The sequence below is a fragment of the Neoarius graeffei genome, chromosome 11 (assembly GCF_027579695.1).
Source record: "Neoarius graeffei isolate fNeoGra1 chromosome 11, fNeoGra1.pri, whole genome shotgun sequence".
NCBI lineage: Eukaryota > Metazoa > Chordata > Actinopteri > Siluriformes > Ariidae > Neoarius > Neoarius graeffei.
This window is the reverse complement of record NC_083579.1, coordinates 1,767,858-1,792,894: the sequence shown is the minus strand read 5'-3', so window position 1 is coordinate 1,792,894 and position 25,037 is coordinate 1,767,858. Positions and strand designations below refer to the sequence as shown.

The window sequence follows — 25,037 nt, the reverse complement described above, 5'->3', positions numbered from 1 at the left end:
TGTCATTTTTAGGGCATACCTAACAACATGTGTTTTCTTTCTCTCTCTTCCCCCCCCCCCCCCCCCCCCAATCTGTCCCTCTGAGTTACATGTTGATCCTGGGATTGAGATGCTGGCCTCTTCTCCCCCTCGGACCTGCTTGATCCATCCTGGTGCCCTGTGTCTGGTTGGAGTTTTATTGCACCGCTCCTGTGGAGGATGGCCCCATGAGGACAGTTGAGGGTTATACCTGGAGGACGCTCTGGACTCTTACAGTAATGCTTTTATGGCTGAGGACTACAGTTGTCTTGCTAACTTTAGGACTGCAGTTATCATGAACAGTTTTGCACTCAAGTTTCCATCAATGAAGAGTTTATAACATCAACGAAACTGACTTCATGTTAAAACTGTTAATGTTATAGTCATGCTGTCTGTTGTTGCCCAAATGAGGATGGGTTCCCTTTTGAGTCTGTTTCCTCTCGAGGTTTCTTCCTCATGTCGTCTGAGGGAGTTTTTCCTTGCCACCGTCGCCACAGGCTTCATCATTGGGGATAGATTAGGGATAAAATTAGCTCATGTTTTAAGTCGTTCAAATTCTGTAAAGCTGCTTTGCGACAATGTTTATTGTTAGAAGCGCGATACAAATAAACTTGACTTGACTTGTTGATGGCAAACAGAAGCGTCTGGTGAAGGAGAAACTCACTAAAGAAGATTTAACCAAATATTTGGTGGCTTTATGAATAATTCTGACCCTGTGTTGATTTCAGAGTCCAAATAAATTAAAACTTGTACACTAAATTCTTGTTTTTGTTTTTATTAAAGATGTATGTTGTAATCATTCTGCTACAGATATGGAAAGGGTTTTATGCTCGGATAAAGTGATTTTTCTCAGACAATTCAACAAAGCAATATTTTACAAAATTTAAATGGAATATTTTTCACATGACATGAAGAGAAAAAAACAACGAAAATCACTGTGCAAACGTTTATCAGGTCTTGGAGATCTCCCACCATGTTTAATTGGACTGAAGATCCCAAGAGGAAAAAAACCCAGCTTTAATCGCATAATGGAAAGACTCAGTTTAAAAAAATTCACTTCTGTTTGGCGCAAAACTTCAACGGAATCTCACCTATTGAAAGCCCAATAGTGTCATGATGTTCATGTCCATAATGAGTTTATGTAAAATTCTGACTTCAACTGTGTCCTTATTGCTCACTAAAGTGAACATTTATCCAGGAACCACACTGTGTTCATGTCGAGGCCTTTTACCTTGCAATTGGAATTTTGAGTTTATTTTTGGAAATGTTCCACAAATAAAGTGTCACTTATTGACCTGTCAAATAAAATTTCATAATGCTGGTAATGTTTTTAAGATTTTTAATGTTGGGTTTCAGGGCGGCATGGTGGTGTAGTGGTTAGCGCTGTCGCCTCACAGCAAGAAGGTCCGGGTTCGAGCCCCGTGGCCGGCGAGGGCCTTTCTGTGCGGAGTTTGCATGTTCTCCCCGTGTCCGCGTGGGTTTCCTCCGGGTGCTCCGGTTTCCCCCACAGTCCAAAGACATGCAGGTTAGGTTAACTGGTGACTCTAAATTGAGCGTAGGTGTGAATGTGAGTGTGAATGGTTGTCTGTGTCTATGTGTCAGCCCTGTGATGACCTGGCGACTTGTCCAGGGTGAACCCCGCCTTTCGCCCGTAGTCAGCTGGGATAGGCTCCAGCTTGCCTGCGACCCTGTAGAACAGGATAAAGCGGCTACAGATAATGGATGGATGGATGGATGGATGTTGGGTTTCTTTCTGGAGGTTTGAAACGCATTACTAAAATGTATGGCCTCCAATATGACCTGTTGGCAAGAAACATTAATGTTCTGGAGAGTTTTATGATTATCGTAATCAGTTTGGTTTATACTTTTTATGTTCTTTTATTGTAAACATGTTGCTCTGTAAACAGGGTCCTTACAGAAAAAAATTAAGAAATAATAATTATAAGCGGTGTATGGAGTAAACTGTCACTGCAAATCAGTATTCTTGATTTAATAGGGCTCTAAAAACTGTCTGATTTATGTAATGTGAATTGCACTTATCCTTGTTTGTTTGTTTGTTTGTTTGTTTGTTTGTTTGTTTGTTTGTTTGTTTTATTTTTAACTCTAAATGGCAAGTCAAAAATCCTTGATATGATCCCCCAGCTTTTTATAGACATATGCTAAAAGGTTACAACAATGAGACTGCTGTACAAGTGGGCCCCACTGCGTGTTTGAATGAGTGTTTCAATTTTAATAAATAAATTTGTTGATTAATATTCGATCATGAGTTGAAATTTGAAAGCAAAGATAATTCACTAAAGTCAAAAGAAGAACAAAACATAATCATGATGTGACAAGGAGAGAATAATGACAAATTTAACGTTAAAATTGTAATTTATTGAAAAAAAAACATAATGGTGTGTGTGTGTGTGTGTGTGTGTGTGTGTGTGTGTATACAGTTGGAGAAGAGGAAAGTTTATTACAAACATAAATTTCTAATAGCTTTGCAAATAAACAGGGGTTTTATTCAATTAGCAACAATACTGATAAGTACAATATGAAGAAAATATGTATTACATAAAATAATATCTTTGATATTATAGTAGTTTAAATTGCACATAAAGTGTTTTATATTCGAAATCAAATGCAAAATGTTTTCCTTCATATCATCATAATTCTCGTAACTGTATCATGATTAACATGTTGAATGACGTACTGACACATTGTATAAAATAATTACAGGTTTTATAATTATATGACAGGATATTAAACTTCACCCATGTAAATATACAACTTTTAAAAAATTATTTATTTTACATAATTATGTGGGCGTCACGGTGGTGTAGTGGTTAGCGCTGTCGCCTCACAGCAAGAAGGTCTGGGTTCGAGCCCCGTGGCCGGCGAGGGCCTTCCTGTGCGGAGTTTGCATGTTCTCCCCGTGTCCGCGTGGGTTTCCTCCGGGTGCTCCGGTTTCCCCCACAGTCCAAAGACATGCAGGTTAGGTTAACTGGTGACTCTAAATTGAGCGTAGGTGTGAATGTGAGTGTGAATGGTTGTCTGTGTCTATGTGTCAGCCCTGTGATGACCTGGCGACTTGTCCAGGGTGAACCCCGCCTTTCGCCCGTAGTCAGCTGGGATAGGCTCCAGCTTGCCTGCGACCCTGTAGAACAGGATAAAGCGGCTACAGATAATGAGATGAGATGAGACATAATTATGTAAAAAGTCTTTATTTCTTGTATTGAGGTTTAGAAAAAAGACAGCCCTAATAGTAATGTAAACAAAAGAAATGTAATAAAGTACAAATTTTAGATTTAAAAATTTTAAATTATAATTTTAGATGGTTAAAGCTTGAAGACTTGAAGCTAATTGTCTGCATCCGAATCGGTGTTCAAACCGAGCATGTTGTTAAGACTCAGAGAAAGTTTTTCTTCTTCACTCGTTGCGTTCATGACTGGATAGTTCTTGTCTGCGTCAGGATGTGTTCCTTTAAATGTTCCTCGTTTCATGTTTGTAGGACTGTCTGAGAGCTCAGGTGCTGTGAGATCGCTTATGGAACGTGATGCAAACAATCGTAGCCTTTCTTTGACATCAACTGATTGTGTATGTCCATTGGAATCAAGAGTTCCTGAGGATGATTTCCACCCAGCTCTGATCCTGGGGAGAGTGGAAGCTGAGACGGTCTGAAACTGTGATTCTGTTTTATTGGGGTTCGTGTTCAGGTTAACAACTCCAGTAGCTTCTTGCAGGAGATTATCAAACTTGCTGCTGGGAAGTGTGTGTGTCTTGAACATAGGCACCTTTTCTGGAAGTTTCACATCTGCATTAGCACTGATCTCACTGCCATCAATGTTTGTATCAACGGTATCTACTGTTCCTCCAATGGATCCATGATTTGACCGTTTGAACGGCCATTTAAATTTAAACTTAGGTCCATCAGCATCTGGAGATTCAACATCAACCGTTGCTTTGGGTAAACTCAAATCAACATTAGGGCTCTCAACTTTGGGGGCCGACACGCTCACATCAGGTTCGTCAAAATCAGGGGATTTTAATTTTGGGCCAGAAAAATTCAATCTTTTCAGTGTTGGAAATTTGAGCTTTCCTTTAGGGGCATCAATATCAACATTGGGACCTTCAAGGTTATCTGTAGGCAAGCTCACTTTGGCATCTGGAGCTTTAATATCTGCATCAATTTTGGGGGATGACAGCCTGAGGTCTGGATTTTTGACTGATGCATTGACATCAACTTCTGGTGTGTTTACTTTAGGAGCAGATGCACCAGTTTTTGATTTTTTGAAAGTGAAGAATTTGAACTTTCCAGATGGGGCCTCTGTTTCTGGAGTCTTAACATCCAAATCAGGAACCTTAACATCAGCTTTGGGTAATTTCACATCAACATCAGGTGCACGGAGTTCAGCCTTTGGTAGATTTAGGTCAGCATCTGGTGTGTTCAGTTCTCCATGAATCTTAGGAAGAGAAACATCCAGATCTGCATTGGCATTCAGGTTAGGTTCATTAACCTTTGGTCCAGAGAGGTTCAATTTGGGAAACTTAAATTTTCCAGAAGGTGCATCAATGTTGGCATCCGGACCCTTCAAATCAACATCAGGGCCTTGAAGACTTCCCTTTGGCAAGCTCAGGTCTGCATCTGACCTAGAAATATCAATGTTTGGTGCACTCAGATTAAGATCAGGTCCTTTGAGATCTGCTTTAGGTACATCCATGTCTATGTTTGGTGCATTTAGTTCTGCATTAACATTTGGTCCTTTGACCTTTGGTCCAGAGAGGTTCAATTTGGGCATCTTGAGATTTGGCATCTTAAATTTTCCAGAAGGTGCATCAATGTTGGCATCCGGACCCTTCAAATCAACATCAGGGCCATGAAGACTTCCCTTTGGCAAGCTCAGGTCTGCATCTGACCTAGAAATATCAATGTTTGGTGCACTCAGATTAAGATCAGGTCCTTTGAGATCTGCTTTAGGTACATCCATGTCTATGTTTGGTGCATTTAGTTCTGCATCAACATTTGGTCCTTTGACCTTTGGTCCAGAGAGATTCAATTTGGGCATCTTGAGATTTGGCATCTTAAATTTTCCAGAAGGTGCATCAATGTTGGCATCCGGACCCTTCAGATCAACATCAGGGCCTTGAAGGCTTCCCTTTGGCAAGCTCAGGTCTATATCTGGTCTAGAAATATCAGCATTTGGTGCACCTAGATTAAGATCAGGTCCTTTGAGATCTGCTTTAGGTACATTCATGTCTATGTTTGGTGCATTTAGTTCTGCGTCAACATTTGGTCCTTTGACCTTTGGTCCAGAGAGGTTCAATTTGGGCATCTTGAGATTTGGCATCTTAAATTTTCCAGAAGGTGCATCAATGTTGGCATCCGGACCCTTCAGATCAACATCAGGGCCTTCAAGGCTTCCCTTTGGCAAGCTCAGGTCTATATCTGGGCTAGAAATATCAACATTTGGTGCACTTAGATTAAGATCAGGTCCTTTGAGATCTGCTTTAGGTACATTCATGTCTATGTTTGGTGTCTGTAAGTCTGCATCAACATCAAGACTTGGACTTTTGACCTTTGGTCCAGAGAGGTTAAATGTAGGCATCTTGAAGTGTGGCACCTTTAATTTTGCAGCTGGTGCATCAACTTTGGGGGCATTTAGATCCACTTTAGGGCCACTGAGTTCTCCTTCTGGTAGATTCAGATCTACATCTGGAGCAGAGAGGTTGAGATCTGGAGATTTTGTATGAAGGTTAAGATTTGGGTTCTTCAGCTCAACTTTGGGCAAATCTACATCTGGAACAGCTAGAGAACCATCAATTTTGGGTGCTTGTAGATCCAGATTAGGCCCTTTGAGCTCACCTGATGGTAGGTTCACATCTACATCTGGTGTTTGCACATTTGCATCAACATTTGGTGCTTTTACTCTTGGGCCAGTGAGACTAAATTTAGGCATCTTAATATGTGGCTTCTTCAGTTTTGCAGATGGGGCATCAACTGTGGGAGTTTTCATGTTAACATTTCCACTGACATCAACATCTGGGACATTAATATTAGTATCTACTTCTGGTCCTTTGATTTTTGCATCAGGGGCAGTAAGTTTGGGCAGTTTGGGGAGCTTTAATTTAGCGGATGGTGCTTCAGCATCAATTTTGGGAGTTTTCAAGTCTACATCTGGTGTTTTGATGCCTAGGTCTGGGGTACCAATATCACCTTCTACTTTTGGTGCAGATAGTTTGAGATCCGGTGCTTTGGCATCTATGGTTGGCCCTTCAAGTTTAGCTTTTGGCAGGTTCATGTCTACATCCATATCTGGTGTCTTTATGTTTGCATCAAGATTGGGCTCCTCCAACTTTGGTTTATTTAAATTTAACCTTGGTAGTTTGAGAGTTGGGAACTTGAATTTTCCAGTTGGGGCATTAATATTTACTTTTGGAGCATTAAGGTCAACATCTGGGACATCAGTATCAATATTTGGTGCATTGATGCCTGCATTCACTTTCGGGGCTGACAGACTGAGCTCTGGAGTATTCACATCTGCATTAATGTCCCCCAACTGTCCTTTCAATGTGTTTTTGGATTTCTTGAATTTGGGCCATTGAGTTTTCACAGATGGACTGTCAATGTTAAGATTTGGAGTATCAATACCAATTTCAGGGCTGGTCAGCTCAGCATCAGGTACATTCACATCCACACCTGGGGTCTTCATGTCAGCTTTGAGGTTTGGTACAGAAAGGTCAGCTTCTGGTGTCTTTACCTTATGCTTTGAGAGACCCCAGTTTGCTTTGGGCCATTTTATTTTGCCAGAGGGTGCATCAATGTCACCATCTGGAAGGTCTGCATTAAGATTTGGGCCTTTCAGTTCAGCATTTGGCAAATTCACATCTACATCAGGTGCACTGAGGTCCAAATCAGGGGACCTGCTGTAAAAGTTTGGCATTTGGAACTTGGTTGCTTTAGAGCACAGTTCTGGCTTTTTGAGCTCTGCAGTAACCTGTGGAGAGTTCACGGTTGGAGAAGAGATGCTGCCGTCCAGATTTGCACCTCTAACTTTTGGCATTGTCATGCCAGTGGTTGGCATCGTGAACTTGCCACCATCCCCGACTGTTGGCTCCAGTGTGGGACCCTTCAGGTTCATCTGTGGGAGTTCTCCATTCACCGAAGGAGCTGTGAGGTCACCTTTGACATGTGGGAGATTTAAATTCCCATTCACCCCATGGATGTCAGCTGATGGGGCTTTAAGGTTTGGAGCTTTACCCTTCACAAATAAATCACCAAAACTCTAAGGAAAGGAAAGGAAAGGAAAGGAAAGACAGTTCAAGAATCCACTGGTGTATATATTTAAAAATCTCAATAGGGTGTATTATAGGTCCTTGGTTTTTTTATTTGTTTTTCATTTAAATTCAGTGTGTTGGAGTTACCCAGCCAAAACAATGCAAATCCAGACACTGGTCATTTCGCTAAACAACTGAATTGTGTGTTGAATATTAACTTTAGTATATTTGCATGGTTTAGATTAAGATGGTGCTTACCACGCCAGCATTTGCACTGCTGTTGGTCTTAATTTTAAGGTTCTCGTCATAGGGATGAAGGAACTTGAGTAATTTTAGCGTGTCGTCTTTATTGAGGTGCTCCAAGTGAACTGTGGCAGCAAGAATCTTCTCATCTACAGAATATCCAAGAGTGGTTAGTTATCATTTTTTCCAACAATGAAATCTGTGTCCTGATTGTTTTTTGTTTTGTTTTGTTTTGCAACTATCAAATTGTTTCCTTATGGCTTTTAAAATGTTTGAACTGCTTCCTCATGGTTTTATGGTGAAGCCAATGCGTGAACATTACCTTGTTTTAAGTTCATTGCGGTATCTTTGACTCCAGTGTTTAACACATCACTGACTGAGAAGCTCGAGGTTCCAATTTCCCCATTCTGAAAGTGAGCATTAATAGAACACTGGATTATTTATCACTGTTTAAACTGAGGTTGAAAAAAAACCCAACACATTTGCATCGAGTCAGCTGACAAACAAGCACAGTCCTCACACTGTAAAGGAAACTTACCATTATCTCTTAATTATCTCTACAGCTGCATATCACGGAAAAAATGTCCTGTAATCTGTCGAGACAAAATGGGAGACGGTGAGAGAAAATCGAGTTTAATTAAAAAGTCTGAATCAGAACATCAAACCTGGCGAGAATTCAGATTCAAGATGTTTTTCTGAATTTCCTTGCTGTCGTGTGCCATACAGGTCTAATCACACTCAAATACTTCGCATGCTTTTATCCAAGTGCAGGATTCATTAATTTTCAGCAATGCTGCACAACCAGTTGTTGGAAAAAAATAATAAAGCCTTATGTACGTGTCGCACTTTTCACCCTTTAAACGAAGAAGAGGCTCGTGGTTGAGGCCCTTTACATGATGAAGCTTTTCTTTTAAAGATCAATTTTACAGTATGGTGATATTTTACACGTGAATAAAAACATGGATCTATAAAAGGAATTTATATATTTATATCAAAAAGCTGCTTTGGGATATTTTGTTGTTAGAAATCAGAATAAATGAGGTGTCAGTCGTCCTGACCACAGCGTCGCTGTAACACTGTTCTGAGGTCTGAAGTGTTTTTAAAGCAGCACTGTTTTTCAATGTGAAAGATGAAAATATTTATTGTCACTGTACAAGTACGACGAGCTCCAGTGTGCAGTTCCCCATCAGGCTGTGCTGCGTGTGTTATAGATGAGAAAATCATCTCTGCATGTGTATCAAATACAAAAAGAAAGGAACAGTATCATACAATTATGACGATAGGGTGCAAATATATTTTGAGCAAATTTTACCTTAAAAAATAGTGATTCTTTTTAATGTCGAGTTATTTTTACAGTCGTGGAGGTGTTTAGATGATTGAGTTTGTGTTTAATACAGTGTGGAAAAGAAAGAAAAGTAAAGAACGCTCTGCAGTACAGTGTCGTCGTGTTTAGAAATCTTAGTAGAACAGATTACAGATCTGTTAATAAAAATTTATTTATTTATTTATTTATTTATTTATTTTAATTTTCAGTCCAATGTGGTGATGTTTAGTAGCAGGCTGGAGCGAGCTAACTGAGATGTCTTCACAATGAAAAAAAAAGTCTGACATTTCAAGGTTTCGAGTTTTCAGAGCTTAATTAAATGTTCAGTTACTTTTACATACGAAATCATCCTGAAGTGGTGAAGTGTAGAACATGGTGTTCAGAGAAACGGGATGTTTTAGAGGAAAGTCCTTCATCAGTTCTTTTGACTTTCATCAGAAACTTTGTGTTTCTATGGAAACGTTTTTACTACATTTACTGAATATAAAGTAATAATCATATTTAAATATGAAATACTAGACTTTCTGCATGGAATATATATATACACACCGTAACAGTCAAAAGTTTGTACACCCCTACTCTACTCATCTATAGGTTTTTCTGTATTTTGTATTTTCTACATTGTAGAACAAAACTGAAGACAAAAAAACAAACAAACTCTGTTTGATATTTTAGGTTCTTCAGCGTATCCGGCATTCTCTTAACCAGCTTCATGAGGTCATCACCTGGAATCCTTTTCAGTTAACAGGTGTGTCTCATCAAAAAGTGGACGAGTTTCTCACCTTCTTAATGAGTTTGAGATCAAACAGTAAATAATAAACATACCAACAATAAAATAGCCCTATTCAACACCACCACTGCAGTAATCCGTACACATTAGGTCAAGAACTGAACAACTAAGTAAAGAGAAACAACATCCATCATTACTTTAAGACATGAAGAGGTGACTTTTAATTAATAAAAATAAAGCATTGAATTAGAAGGGGTGTGCAAACTTTTGACTGGTACTGTGTGTGTGTGTGTGTGTGTGTGTATTATATTTTATATATAAGCTGGCATTTCATACTGCACACATATCTGGCACCTAAAAAAATCTGGTGAGTCAGTGTAGACCGTTGAATGCAAAAGTTTGTGCCCCCTGTATCTCTCTTTCTATAAATAAAGATGTTAAACATGAAAAATCCTCCAAAGAGTAAACTTCTTTTATAATTAATATCTTTTAACATCTTAACGTACAGGCGGCATGGTGGTGTAGTGGTTAGCGCTGTCGCCTCACAGCAAGAAGGTCCTGGGTTCGAGCCCCGTGGCCGGCGAGGGCCTTTCTGTGCGGAGTTCGCATGTTCTCCCCGTGTCCGCGTGGGTTTCCTCCGGGTGCTCCGGTTTCCCCCACAGTCCAAAGACATGCAGGTTAGGTTAACTGGTGACTCTAAATTGAGCGTAGGTGTGAATGGTTGTCTGTGTCTATGTGTCAGCCCTGTGATGACCTGGCGACTTGTCCAGGGTGAACCCCGCCTTTTGCCCGTAGTCAGCTGGGATAGGCTCCAGCTCGCCTGCGACCCTGTAGAAGGATAAAGCGGCTACAGATAATGAGATGAGATTCTCACATGTACGTAGAAAATAAACCGTCGCGTGTTGCTTTATCTCGCTGGTGTGAACATAAGCTTATGGTTTTCCTCAAGGGCCAAACAGACACACCTGAAAAGTCAGGGGATTTGAACTCACAGCCTTCTGATTGCTGAATTAGAACCTGCTGTGTTTCTGGTGAAACTCGTGATTTGGATTAAACAATAAATGAAGCTGTGCTTTCCTGCGCAACACAAACATCCATTAAACCTTTAAAACAGTCATTATCTACAGTGCAGGTAGGTGTGTGTGTGTGTGTGTGTGTGTGTGTGTGTGTGTGTGGGTGGGTGTGTGGGTGTTAGTGATACACCAGCTCATGTCACTGGAATGTGAAGTATGGTGTAGGGTTTGGGGTAAAAGGTGTAAAACTCGTTGGTTTAGATGAGTGAAGGCTGGCATGCCTGACCCTGCTACACACACACACACACACACAGAGTTTCACTTCTCTTCATCCATTCCTTTACATCTAGTCATATTCATGAGCCCATCTGCATCCCATGAACAGGGCATGGCTAATGACAGGTTGAACCAGGAGAACATTTTCATTCTGAACGCAGCCTTAAAATCCAACTTTAAATAAAGTTCAAAACTAAACTAATCCTTTAACTCTATAAACTCTGGAGAGAGCGTTCCTGTTAACAACATGCCTTTATTTCAGCGTGACTGCACAGACGGAGCCTGAGTTTCATCGTGTCTGTTCTGTAGAACTGAGCGTAATGTTCTTGATTAGCGTTAAACCGGCAGCGCCATTAAACGTTTCTCTCAGAGAGCAGGACCACGTTCAGGAACTTTTTTAGAGTAATGTTGTTACTAAAAGTAACATTTTAAAAATAACATTGTTTCTCAAAGTAATGTAACTTTTAAAAATATTACATAAAGATACAATGTTGTTTGTAAAAGTAGCGTTTTTAATAAAGTAACATTGTTTCTCAGCGTGATGTTCATGTTTTAAGCTAACACTGTGTATTTATTGAGTTTTAAGATGATTTTGATGAACGCTGAACTCAGCTCAGTGTTTCAGCTTTCATCCCTCACTCTCTGAAACTCCCTGAGATTTAAGCTCACAACCTTCCCTGATGGTGATCACTGACTAAAACATGCAAAAAATAATTTTAGCATGTTTTAGTGTGAGTTTTTCAGAGACTAATTACGTCTCTTGAAAGTGTAATGAAGAGAAAATAAAGACAGAAATTATCCTAGAGTCGAGAGAATCGAACACATTTCAGCACAAACAACACAATCGGCATTTTCACTTTTTTCATGTGTGAACGCAGAGGTACAGTATTTCATTTCAGAATCTCTCAGTGCGTTGCTTCTTTAGTGAGAGATCGTTTCAGATTTCTCTCTGTATTTTAATCCACTGTAAAAACAAAGCTGGAATACTTTCTGTCAAACTCAGACCAGTTTAATGATGGGACTGAAACACACACTGCACTACACTACAGCTGCATAGAGAAATATCGGTCTATCATGAATAATAATAATAATAATAATAATAATAAGTTTCATTTATATCGTGCTTTTCTCATATTCAGAGTCAGGTTGCAATTTTGGAAAAAAACATAGAAAGGCGAAATCCGGCTCTACTGAGCCATCATTCCTTGAATTTTGCTCACTGCAAAGTTTAAAACTTTTTAGAAAAAAACAAACATTCAGTAAAAGGGTGTAATATGTACAGAGAGAGAGAGAGAGAGAGAGAGAGAGAGAGACTCTTACCTGTTGATGATGCTGAGGCGTGAAGCTTCCACTCTGCAGATGTTCACTCATCTAAAGTCTGACTGGATCTGATTCCCTCATAGAGCCACCGACTAATAAACACAAAACTGAGCAACCAAACAGGTTCTGCAGCATACACACACACACACACACACACACCCCGAAACCTGACAGATAGGCTTCAGTCTTTAAAAGGTTTATTAAAATCAAACTCACAAAAATTTAGAACCTGTGAGGGTTCTCCAGTTCTTTCACAACATCACCGTGTCATCTTTTCACAAAGCAGAGCCCTTTATTAAAGGGATTAGAACCCTTTTCGTCAGTGAGCCATTAAATTACACAGAAGCCTGAACAATGTAGAACCCTACAGCTGTGTGTTGATGAGAAATGGTTCCACATAGAACCCTCTCTGGACCTCAGTTATCCAGGGAACCCTTGAGGGACACTTGTGTGTATGAAATGATTAAGTGTTTGGTGCAAAACATAGGAGATTAACCCTTTGGTTTCAGGGTTCCATGGGTGATTAAAGGTTAATTAAAGCTCCTCATTGGAATAATTTCTGATTCATGCTCAGGTGGAGGATTATGAGGTGCAGCTAAAATATCAGCTGTTGCTAAGCAACTGGGAAACACAGACGGCAGGTGTAACAAGTCAGTGACGGTGACTGACTCCACAACTATGCTAAGCTATGCTAGGTTTTGTAGGTTCTATGCTAGCTAAGCTAATGCTAGCGTACTAGCACAGGTGTCTGATCAATTTGGAAAAGTAACAGATTTATAATAAATATGTTTATAGAAAGTTTGGAAATGTTTTGAAAGCATTTTGACTTTTTTATTGGAAATAGATTACAATATAAACATGACCTACATATTTTGGACATATTTTCATGTATTGATGTATTTTATGATGAAGGAAATAAATATTCATAATCTTGCATTGCCTGTACACAAATACATCATTTACACATCAAAATGAGTTTTTTAAAGAAAATAGCAGATTTTATAGTATATATTCTTTGTATAGTATATATTCTGTTATATTATTGTATATATTCTACAAATTTATCTGATTTAATTTATCTCTGATTTTATATATAATTATAGCTAATATATATTTATAGATAAAAAGTTGTGGTTTTAAAAGGTCAATTTCTAAATATTAATAAAAAAATTAGAAATGTTTTATATTTAAATATTATTAATATTTACAAATATTTAGAAATTTTAGAAATGTAATGTGAAATAAACTGCTTTTACATATGGGAAAGAATTCATTTTATTTATTTATTTATTTATTTATTTATTTATTTATTGCAAATTCTATATTCCCATTCATAGCCATGTTATACATTATTTTTACTATCCATCCATCTATCCATCCATCTTCTACCACTTATCCGGATCCGGGTCGCGGGGGTAGCAGCCTAAGCAGAGCAGCCCAGACTTCCCTCTCCCTGGCCACCTCCTCCAGCTCTTCCGGGGGAATACCGAGGCGTTCCCAGGCCAGCCGAGAGACGTAATCTCTCCAGCGTGTCCTGGCTCTGCCCTGGGGTCTCCTCCCGGTGGGGCATGCCCAGAAAACCTCCCTTGGGAGGCGTCCAGGGGGCATCCTAACAAGGTGCCCAAACCACCTCAACTGACTCTTTTCGATGTGGAGAAGCAGCGGTTCTACTCCGAGTCTCTCCCGAATGACCGAGCTTCTCACCCTGTCTCTAAGGGACAGCCCAGCCACCCTTCGGAGAAAACTCATTTCTACCGCTTGTATCCGCAATCTCATTCTTTTGGTCACTACCCATAGCTTGTGACCATAGGTGAGAGTGGGAACGTAGATGGACCAGTAAATTGAGAGCTTTGCCTTTTGGCTCAGCTCTCTCTTTACCACAACAGACCGGTTTAGCATTTGCATCACTGCTGATGCTGCCCTGATCCATCTGTCCAACTCCTGCTCCCCCTTACCCTCACTCGTGAACAAAACCCCGAGATACTTAAACTCCTCTACTTTAGGTAGCAACTCCCCCCTGACCTGGAGTAGGCACTCCACCTGTTTCTGACTGAGCACCATGGCCACGGACTTGGTGGTGCTGATCCTCATCCCAGCCACTTCGCACTCGGCTGCAAACCGTCCCAGTGCATGCTGTAAGTCACAGATTGATGAAGCCAACAGGACCACATCATCCGCAAAAAACAGAGACGTGATCCTGATGCCACCAAACCAGACACCCTCCGCCCCTTGCCTGCACCTAGAAATTCTGTCCATAAAAGTTCTGAACAGAACCAGTGACAAAGGACAGCCCTGGCAGAGTCCAACATGCACTGGGAATGAGTCCGACTTACTGCTGGCAATGTGAACCAAACTCCTGCTCCGGTCATACAGGGACCGAATGGCCTGCAGTAGTGGGCCCTGAACCCCATACTCCCGAAGCACCCCCCACAGGGCATCACGAGGGACATGGTTGTAAGCCTTCTCCAGGTCCACAAAACAAATGTTGACCGATTGGGCAAACTCCCATGCACCCTCCAGTACCCTTGCAAGGGTAAAGAGCTGCTCCAGTGTTCCATGACCAGGACAAAAACCACATTGTTCCTCCTGAATCCGAGGTTCGACTATTGACTGGACTCTCCTCTCCAGCACCCCAACATAGGCTTTCCCAGGGAGGCTGAGAAGTGTGATCCCCCTATAGTTGGAAAACACTCTCCGGTCCCCCTTTTTAAAAAGGGGAACCACCACCCCAGTCTGCCAATCCAGAGGGACTGTCCCCAATCTCCACACAATGTTGAAGAGGTGTGTCAGCCAAGACAGCCCAACAACATCCAGTGCCTTCAGGAACTCAGGACGAATCTCATCCACCCCCGGATCCCGGCCACCGAGGAGCTTTTTAACTACCTCGGCAACCTCAGCACCTGTGATAGGCGAGTCCTCCTAAACACCCTCAGACTCTGCATCCTCCTTGGACAACACGAAGGTGGGATTGAGGAGATCCTCAAAGTATTCCTTCCACTGTTGGATGATGTCCCCAGTTGAGGTCAACAGCACTCGATCCTCGCTGTAAACAGTAGGGACAGAGCACTGTTTTCCTTTTCTAAACCACCGGATGGTTTGTCAGAATCTCTTCGAGGTCGACTGAAAGTCACTTTCCATGGCCTCTCCGAACTCCTCCTACACTCGAGTTTTTGCTTCAGTGACTGCCAGAGCTGCATTCCGCTTGGCCCATCGGTATCTGTCAGCTGGCTCTGGAGACCCACAGGCTAACCAAGCCCGATAGGACTCCTTCTTCAGCTTGACAGCTCCCCTCACCACAGGTGTCCACCAGTGGGTTCGGGGATTACTGCCACGACAGGCACCAACAACCTTGCAGCCACAGCTCTGCATGGCCACCTCAGCAATGGAGGTGCGGAATATAGTCCACTTGGACTCAATGCCCCCACCCTTCCCCGTTATGCAGTTGAAGCTCTGCCGAATGTGACATTTGAAGATCCGACGGATGGGAGCCTCCGCCAGACGTTCCCAGCATACCCTTACTACTCGTTTGGGCCTGCCAGATCTGTCCGGCCTCCTCCCCCACCATCTGATCCAGCTCACCACCAGGTAGTGATCAGTTGGCAGCTCTGCTCCTCTCTTCACCCGAGTGTCCAAGACATACAGTCGTAGATCAGATGAAATGACTACAAAGTCAATCATCAATCTGTGGCTTAGGGTGTCCTCGTGCCATGTGCACTTATGGACACCCTTATGCTCGAACATGGTGTTCGTTATGGCCAAACCGTGCATGGCACAAAAGTCCAACAACTGAACACCACTCGGGTTCAGATCAGGCAGGCCGTTCCTCCCAATCACACCCCTGGGGGTCTACCAATAGCCCCACCCTTGCCCGGCGCTGCTCACCCTTGGCAACTCCAGCATAGAAGAGAGTCCAACCCCTCTCCAGGAAATTGGTTCCAGAGCCCAAACTATGCGTTGAGGTGAGCCCAACTATATCTTGTTGGTACTGCTCAACCTCACGCACAAGCTCAGGCTCCTTTCCCACCAGGGAGGTGACATTCCATGTCCCAAAAGCCAGTTTTGTCAGCTGGGGATCAGTACGCCAGGGCCTCCACCTTTGGCTGCTACCCGATCCACAGTGCACTGGACCCTTACAGCACCTCCTGTGGGTGGTGGGTCCACAGGAGAGTGGTTCTGTGTTGCTCATTTGGGCTGGGCCTGGCCGGGCCCCACGGATATAGGCCTGACCACCAGGCATTCGCCGATGAGCCCCTCCCCCAGGCCTGGCTCCAGGGTGGGGCCCCGGTATCCCTGGTCCGGGTGAGGGTACTCGGATACCTGTTTTTTCTTTCATAAGGGTCCTCCCCTCCTTGAATCTCCACCTTAACGTGATGGAGGGGTCTGAGTGCCTCAGGGATTCTAGGAGCTATTTTGTCAGGGCAATTGCCCCTGGTAGGGTTTCCCAAGGCAAATAGGTCCTAGATGAGAGGTCAGATGAAGAGCAGTTCAAAAAGGACCCTTATTTTTATTATGCAGGTCAATATATTTTTTGTTGTTGTTGTTTATTTGTTTAAAAGGGGATGGGGTTATATGCAATTAATTATATGAATGTATACAAATTTTCTATAAAAATATTTGATAAATTCTCAAAATATATTTAAAAATATCATCGCTATCAGGTCAAAAACTGCTACTGTATGTGACATTTTTCCTTTTTTACAGGAGACGTAAAAAACTGAATAAAACTCCGAAATAACAAGCTGAGAAGCCAGTAAAAGTTTACTTGGTCTATTATTAGCTTGGTCAGTTAAATATCCATCAAAATAGGTAATTGCAGCATTATCAAGTCAAAGAGTCCCATATACATTTTTCGTACGTATGTTGGGGAGTGCCTGTTAGAGAGCACACTTGTCCTGGGCCGTTGGCATGGTGGCCAGTTCCTTTCCTCGCCGCCTTAACTTCCCCAGTGTTTCCACCAGGTCCCCATTCACTGCTGGGTGGACAGGAGGCAAGCCCCAGATCACCGTCCGAGACGAGGCTCGAACCGGGGACCGTTCGCTTAGTGGTCAAGCGCTCTAACCACTTGGCCACCTCGCCTCTGCAGCATTATATTAGCATAAATTGCAAAAAAAATCATCCTTGAGAACACATAAGAGGTTCTGCATGTCAGATATTTGCACATATAAGGTTTTAGACATGCGAAACCTCCCATGTGCAATCTGAGTGACTAAGAGTATTGTGTGCAGAATCTGCTGTGTGTGCCACTAGGTGCACATAGTTGATATTGCACACAGTTTATTTGGACCCATCACATGAAAGGGATTGAATCTAGTCTCTTCTGGATTATCCACTGGTGCTTCCATTTTCTAATTAGCATAAATGGAAGCGCAAGGTCAAAACTGACCAATCAGCATAGAGAACCCAATTTGACCTCAATTGTCACATAGCAGGTTTTGAACTGACAGCGACGATATGTTGCTTTTCCATATGGGAAATAATACATCTGACTAAATTGTTATTCATTTTTATAATAACACTCATAGACATATAAATACATGATTTATAGATCATAATGTGTTTTCTTTAAAAACAAAAGGGCCGATTTGTTAATATTATGAATTCTACACATACAGTATGTTTTGAAATATATTGCTTTTCTGTAGCTGAAATAATAAATCTGTTTAGTTTATGATGGATTTGTTTTTATAAGTAATTTTATACTCCCAATCATAACAGGTCAAAATATTCATTAAAAATATAATTCCAAAATATTTCTATATTTCTAATAGATATATTTTGGAACATATTTCTTTGCCATATGGGGAATAATTAATTTGGTGAATTTATAAGGTATAATTTTGGATGAAGGTTGAATTTTTGGTTCCATCCAGTTTGAATGATGTGAAATAAAAGTGCAGATGTTTTGAATCCGTGTGAACTTTGACCTCTGCTCATGTTAGCATCATTTTTTTACCAGTAATTAAAGGAGTGTCTCTGCTCCTGACTGTGGTGCTCAGTGAGAGTGAGAGGGAGATGGTGTGATTGCATGTTTAGAGGAATGTGTTTCTAAGAACTGGGTGGTGTGTGTGTGTGTGTGTACGGTCAGGTTTGTCCTCTTCCCTGCGCCCAGGGCGTTGGAGTCTCATCTCCATCACATGTGCGCAGCAGCAGTGAGGGAGGAGGCTCGCGGGATCTCTCTCGCTTCAGTCCCTCTGTTCTGTTCAGACCGGCCAGTCAAACACCTCCTTCTTCAACATTCACACTGTTCACTCGTTACACTCCACTGACTTTCTCTAAACTTTAACAACAACAAACATTCTGTTACACCCATAATGATGGAGTTTAAACTTTCTGTGGATCGACTTTCTCTCAGCGTCATTTCTGTTGATTCTGTACTTCAGAATGTTGAGGAGTGTCTCACACTGTCCTCATTTTAAACCACTGAGTCACATCAGCTGGAAAGAGAAGAAACAATGACACAGAGCTAAGAGCGTTACAGCGGTTATGACATGTTCCTTCATGTCATATGTCATCCATGTCAACATGGATTAAGCCAAATGAATATATAGCATTAAATGAAGCGAGTCCTCCTGGATACAGTTATATACACCAGCCTCGTCTAACTGGCAGAGGAGGAGGCGTCGCGGTTATTTATAATGATTATCTAGGTGTAACACAAAAACCTGGGTATAAATTTAATACATTTGAAATTCTTCATACTCATATAATGTATCTAGCCTTGAAAAATAAGTCTACCCAGTTAATTCCATTGCTTATTATTTACAGGCCCCCGGGGCCATATTCTGAGTTTCTTTCTGAATTTGCAGATTTTATCTCAGATCTGGTTATTTCCTTAGACAAAGCTTTAGTTGTCGGAGATTTTAATATTCACTTCGATAACCCAGAAGACCCTTTGAAAACAGCGTTTGTGTCCATTTTAGATTCAGTAGGGATTAATCAGAATGTCATAGGACCGACCCATAATGGTGGTCACACCCTCAATCTAATACTAACATTCGGGTTAAACGTAGAAAATATAGTCACACTTCCACAGTCTGAAGTTATCTCAGATCATTATCTCATCTCATTCAAACTATGTCTGAGTAATAATATATGCACCTCACCACGCGACTGTATTAAATGTACTTTCACATCAACTACTGCACAGAGCTTTATAAATGATCTCCCAGAGTTATCAACTTTGACTGGGTCACTGTCAGCCCCTGCAGAACTTGATCAGGCAACTGAATGCTGAGAGTCAACGTTCCGCCATACCTTAGATAATGTAGCTCCTCTTAAAAGGAAAATGGTCAGAGAGAAAAAATTAGCACCCTGGTATAATGATGACACTCGCACATTAAAACAGACCACTCGAAAATTGGAACGTAAATGGCGTCAAACAAAATTGGTAGTGTTCAAATTAGCGTGGAAGGAGAGCTTCCTGAAGTATAGAAAAGCTCTTAGTGCTGCGAGATCAACATATCTCTCCTCCCTAATAGAAGATAACAAAAATAATCCTAGATTCCTGTTTAATACTGTAGCAAAATTAACCAGGAATAAGTCCACTATAGACACATGCACACCTGCAGTATGGAGTAGCAACGACTTCATGAATTTTTTTAATGACAAAATTGAGAATATCCGACAAAAAATTCAAACTACTAATTTAAGGTCAGACAATGTAAGTGACCCTGTAGTTAACAATATAACTGTATCAGATCAGCAATTAGAATGTTTTACTCCCCTTAGAGAAACTGAATTACTTTCATTAATCTCCGCATCAAAAGCCTCAACTTGTGTACTAGATCCCTTACCTACACGTCTATTCAAACAGATAATACCTGGAGTAATTGAATCGCTTCTAAAAGCAATAAATTATTCTCTTACGATTGGCTATGTACCCAAATCCTTTAAACTATCAGTTATCAAACCCCTGATTAAAAAACCTGACCTTGATCCCTGTCAGCTGTCCAATTATCGGCCAATATCAAACCTCCCCTTTATCTCCAAGATCCTTGAAAAAGCTGTGGCACAGCAGTTATGCTCATATTTACATAGGAATAACATCCATGAAATGTATCAGTCAGGATTTAGACCTCATCATAGCACAGAGACAGCTCTGGTTAAAGTAGTAAACGACCTACTGTTGGCGTCTGATCAGGGCTGTGTCTCGCTGCTTGTGTTGCTTGACCTTAGTGCAGCATTTGATACCATTGATCATTCCATTCTTCTGGATAGACTAGAAAATGTTGTGGGAGTTAAGGGAACGGCCCTCTCCTGGCTCAGCTCTTATTTAACTGATCGCTATCAGTATGTTGATGTAAATGGTGATATTTCTAGACATACTGACGTAAAGTTTGGTGTTCCACAAGGTTCTGTCTTGGGTCCACTGCTTTTTTCTTTATATACAGTGCCTTGAAAAAGTATTCATACCCCTTGAACTTTTTCACATTTTTCCACCTTACAACCACGAACTTAAAAGTTTTTTATTGAGATTTTATGTGATAGACCAACACAGAGTAGCACATAATTGTGAAGTGAAACGAAAATGATAAATGGTCTTCAAAATTTTAAACAAATAAAAATCTGAAAAATGTGATGTGCATTAGTATTCAGCCCCCCTGCGTCAATACTTTGTAGAGCCACCTTTTGCTGCAATTACAGCTCCAAGTCTTTTGTGGTATGTCTCTACCAGCTTTGCACATCTAGACACTGAAATTTTTGCCCATTCTTCTTTGCAAAATAGCTCAAGCTCAGCCAGATTGGATGGAGAGCGTCTGTGAACAGCAATTTTCAAGTCTTGCCACAGATGCTCAATGGGATTTAGGTCTGGACTTTGACTGGGCCATTCTAACACATGAATATTCTTTGACCTAAACCATTCCATTGTAGCTCTGGCTGTATGTTTAGGGTCATTGTCTTGCTGGAAGGTGAATCTCCTTCCCAGTCTCAAGTCTTTTGCAGCCTCTAACAGGTTTTCTTCCAGGATTGCCCTGTATTTAGCTCCATCCATCTTCCCATCAACTCTGACCAGCTTCCCTGTCCCTGCTGAAGAAAAGCATCCCCATAGCATGATGCTGCCACCACCATGTTTCACAGTGGGGATGGTGTGTGCAGGGTGATGAGCAGTGTTAGTTTTCCACCACACATAGCGCTTTGCATTTAGGCCAAAAAGTTCAGCTCTGGTCTCATCTGACCAAAGCACCTTCTTCCACATGTTTGCTGTGTCCCCTACATGGCTTCTGGCAAACTGCAAACGGGACTTCTTATGCCTGTCTTTCAACAATGGCTTTCTTCTTGCCACTCTTCCAAAAAGGCCAGATTTGTGGAGTGTACGACTTATAGTTGTCCTGTGCACAGATTCTCCCACCTGAGCTGTGGATTTCTGCAGCTCCTCCAGAGTGATCATGGGCCTCTTGGCTGCTTCTCTGACCAGTGCTCTCCTTGCTCGCTCTGTCAGTTTAGGTGGACGGCCATGTCTTGGTAGGTTTGCAGTTGTGCCATACTTTTTCCATTTTTGAATGATGGATTGAACAGTGCTTCTTGAGATGTTCAGAGCTTGGGATATTTTTTTATAACCTAACCCTGCTTTAAACTTCTCCAGAACTTTATCCCTGACCTGTCTGGTGAGTTCTTTGGTCTTCATGATGCTGTTTGTTCTTCAGTGTTCTCTAACAAACCACTGAGGCCTTCACAGAACAAGTGTATTTATGCTGAGAGTAAATTACACACAGTAGGACTCTGTTAACTAATTAGATGACTTCTGAAGGCAATTGATTGCACTGGATTGTATTTAGAGGGATCAGAGGACAGGGGGCTGAATACTAATGCACACCACATTTTTCAGATTTTTATTTGTTTAAAATTTTGAAGACCATTTATCATTTTCGTTTCACTTCACAATTATGTGCTACTCTGTGTTGGTCTCTCACATAAAATCTCAATAAAAAACTTTTAAGTTCGTGGTTGTAAGGTGGAAAAATGTGAAAAAGTTCAAGGGGTATGAATACTTTTTCAAGGCACTGTATGTTACCTCTGGGTGATATTATTCGTAAACATTGTATTAGTTTCCACTGTTATGCTGATGACACACAGTTGTATGTTTCTGCAAAACCTGATGAGAGACACCAGCTTAATAGAATTGAGGAATGTGTGAAGGACATTAGACACTGGATGCTTATTAACTTCCTTCTGCTTAACTCTGACAAGACTGAAGTACTTGTGCTCGGACCACATGCAGCTAGAAGTAAGTTTTCTGATTCCACAGTAACTCTGGATGGCCTTTCTGTTTCTTCATGTGCAGCAGTAAAAGACCTCGGAGTGATTATTGACCCCAGTCTTTCATTCGAAACTCACATTGATAACATCACCTGGATAGCTTTCTTTCATCTCAGAAATATTGCAAAGATAAGAAATTTAATGTCATTACATGACGCGGAAAAACTAGTTCATGCTTTCGTTCCCTCCAGGTTGGATTATTGTAATGCCTTACTGTCTGGATGTTCCAATAAGTGCATAAACAAGCTCCAGTTAGTTCAAAATGCAGCAGCAAGAGTCCTTACTAGAACTAGAAAATATGACCCCATCACCCCTGTCTTATCCACACTGCATTGACTCCCAGTCATATTTCATATTGATTATAAAATACTACTATTGGCCTTTAAAGCACTGAATGGTCTCGCACCACAGTACCTGAATGAACTTCTGCTCCTCTATGACTACGTTCAGACTGCACCCTGAAACAACCCATATCCAATTTTTTTGCCCATATGCGACCTGTATCCGATTTGTTATTGACAATCTGAATGACACAGATCCGATTTTTTCACATGCGACCCAGGCCGCTTGGATATGTGGTCCTAAATCCGATGCATATCCGTAATTTTCACATGCGACTGCAGTCTGACCGGACAGGTCGCATTCATGCGACCTACACGTCATCAACAAGAGACAAACGTCACTATTCTGCGTTGGCTAATCCCGCCTCTTTGGTGGAAAACAACAACATTTATACAGTTTTCAGAATTTAAATAGACTTTTATAGAATTGATCAAGCTAATGGTGGATTTGGTAGGGACCTGGATGTTGATCTGTTAGCCTGATTAAATAAAACAGTTTCTATAACTGATTTATAACTTAAACCATCCTGTACCACATCGCCAGGTCTCGCCTCATCTCCATAGCAAACTGCACTGGTGTTTCTGCACCTTGAGCCAGCGCTGAGAGAAGTTGCAGAATTCAGCTGGCTATAAACAATCTAAATAAATATTTATAAAAATGTAGAAAAAGTTTATTAATATGACGAAATAAATATGTGCAAATTATTAAGCCTGAATTAAGAGTTTGGTAATACAGCGGCCGTATCCCAAATGACTGCCTACTGAAGCTCGAGTGCACTATATAGAGTTTAAAAATCCATTACTTCCTAGTAACATGTAGTGCACTTATATAGAAATTAGAGAGACATTTAGGAGTCAACCCTCGTTACCAGGCTACACGTTTTCATTTCAGTTCAGAAACAAAAACACACACGAGACCTCACACTTTAACACTAACCAGATAATTAAACAAACAAACAAAAAGAGAAATCATTAAACTTGAAGAGTGCGCTTTTTTTTGTTTACGTATTAGGTAGATGTGCTTATTACATGTCAGTTTGCGCATGCGGGACACTTTTGGGTCATTTTCCGTTCATATTGGGGATCGCATACAAGTTTCATATAATTGGTAACGTGAACGGCCTAACAAAAAAATCGGATTTCACAACAAATTGGATATGGGTCGTTTCAGGTTGCAGTCTGAACGTAGTGTATGACTCGCCACGCCTACTTAGATCAAAAGGTGCAGGCTATCTGCTGGTACCTTGTATAGTGAAGGCTACATCAGGGGGCGGAGCCTTTTCTTACAAAGCCCCACAGTTATGGAACAGCCTTCCAAGTAGTGTTCGGGAATCAGACACAGTCTCAGTGTTTAAGTCTCGGCTGAAAACAGATCTGTTTAGTCAAGCCTTGTGTTAATGGTGTTTATGAGGTAAAGGTGTAGATCTGGAGGATCCTCAGACAGAGTGTTTTGGTAAACTGGGATGTATGGATGCTGTCAGTCCCCACTCGCTTGCTCACTCGAGTTTGTTGACGGTGTAGTGGCTGCTGCTTTATGTCCCGGGGCCCCTCATGCCTGTGTTACCTTCTGGCTCTCCCCTTTTAGTTATGCTGTCATAGTTAGTTGCCGGAGTCCCTGCTTGTACTCAGTGCAACTGTTCCTACTTATTCAGGTGACATTGGGCATACCTAACAACCTGTGTTTTCTCTCTCTCTCTCTCTCTCTCTCTCTCTCTCCCCCAAATCTGAGATCGAGATGCTGAACCTCTTCTGCTCCTCGGACCTGCCTGATCCATCCTGGTGCCCTGTGTCTGGTTGGAGTCTCATCGCATCGCTCCTGTGGAGGACGGCCCCATGAGGACAGTTGAAAGTCACACCTGGAGGACGCTCTGGACTCTTACAGTAATGCTTTTATGGCTGAGGACTACAGTTGACTCGCTAACTTTAGGACTGCAGTTGTCATGAACAGTTTTGCACTCAAGTTTCCATCAGTGAAGAGTTTATAACATCAACGAAACTGACTTCATGTTAAAACTGTTAATGTTATAGTTATGTTATCTGTTGTTGCCCAAATGAGGATGGGTTCCCTTTTGAGTCTGGTTCCTCTCGAGGTTTCTTCCTCATGTCATCTGAGGGAGTTTTTCCTTGCCACTGTCGCCACAGGCATGCTCATTGGGGATAGATTAGGGATAAAATTAGCTCATGTTTTAAGTTGTTCAAATTCTGTAAAGCTGCTTTGTGACAATATTTATTGTTAAAAGCACGATACAAATAAACTT

The 25,037-nt window shown here is 41.3% G+C and overlaps 1 protein-coding gene across 2 annotated transcripts; it reads right to left on the bottom strand.

Annotated features, from left to right (window-relative positions):
* Positions 1 to 3,208: 3,208 nt before the first annotated feature.
* si:ch211-125o16.4 (neuroblast differentiation-associated protein AHNAK) lies at positions 3,209 to 12,262 on the bottom strand. 2 transcript variants are annotated; one of them, XM_060933239.1, is made up of 5 exons: positions 12,182 to 12,262; positions 8,057 to 8,111; positions 7,841 to 7,925; positions 7,534 to 7,667; positions 3,209 to 7,283 (listed from the first exon to the last, which is right to left on the bottom strand). In XM_060933239.1, the coding sequence occupies exons 2-5, from the start codon at positions 8,057 to 8,059 to the stop codon at positions 3,360 to 3,362; spliced, it is 4,146 nt and encodes a 1,381-aa protein (XP_060789222.1). In that variant the 5' UTR covers positions 8,060 to 8,111; positions 12,182 to 12,262; the 3' UTR covers positions 3,209 to 3,359. The 2 variants fall into 2 exon arrangements, with proteins under 2 accessions (XP_060789222.1, XP_060789221.1); XM_060933238.1 differs by lacking the exon at positions 8,057 to 8,111 and having other exon boundaries at positions 12,182 to 12,244.
* Between the last annotated feature and the right edge of the window lie 12,775 nt (positions 12,263 to 25,037).

What these genes read in the sequence shown, in the direction of transcription:
- si:ch211-125o16.4 (XM_060933238.1), bottom strand. Translation starts at nt 12,232, where the DNA reads ATGAGTGAACATCTGCAGAGTGGAAGCTTCACGCCTCAGCATCATCAA. An exon ending in CGCCTCAGCATCATCAACAG is followed by an intron (nt 7,926 to 12,181) that starts GTAAGAGTCTCT and finishes GCTCACTTTCAG; the next exon opens with AATGGGGAAATTGGAACCTC. An exon ending in GCAGTGCAAATGCTGGCGTG is followed by an intron (nt 7,284 to 7,533) that starts GTAAGCACCATC and finishes TCCTTTCCTTAG; the next exon opens with AGTTTTGGTGATTTATTTGT.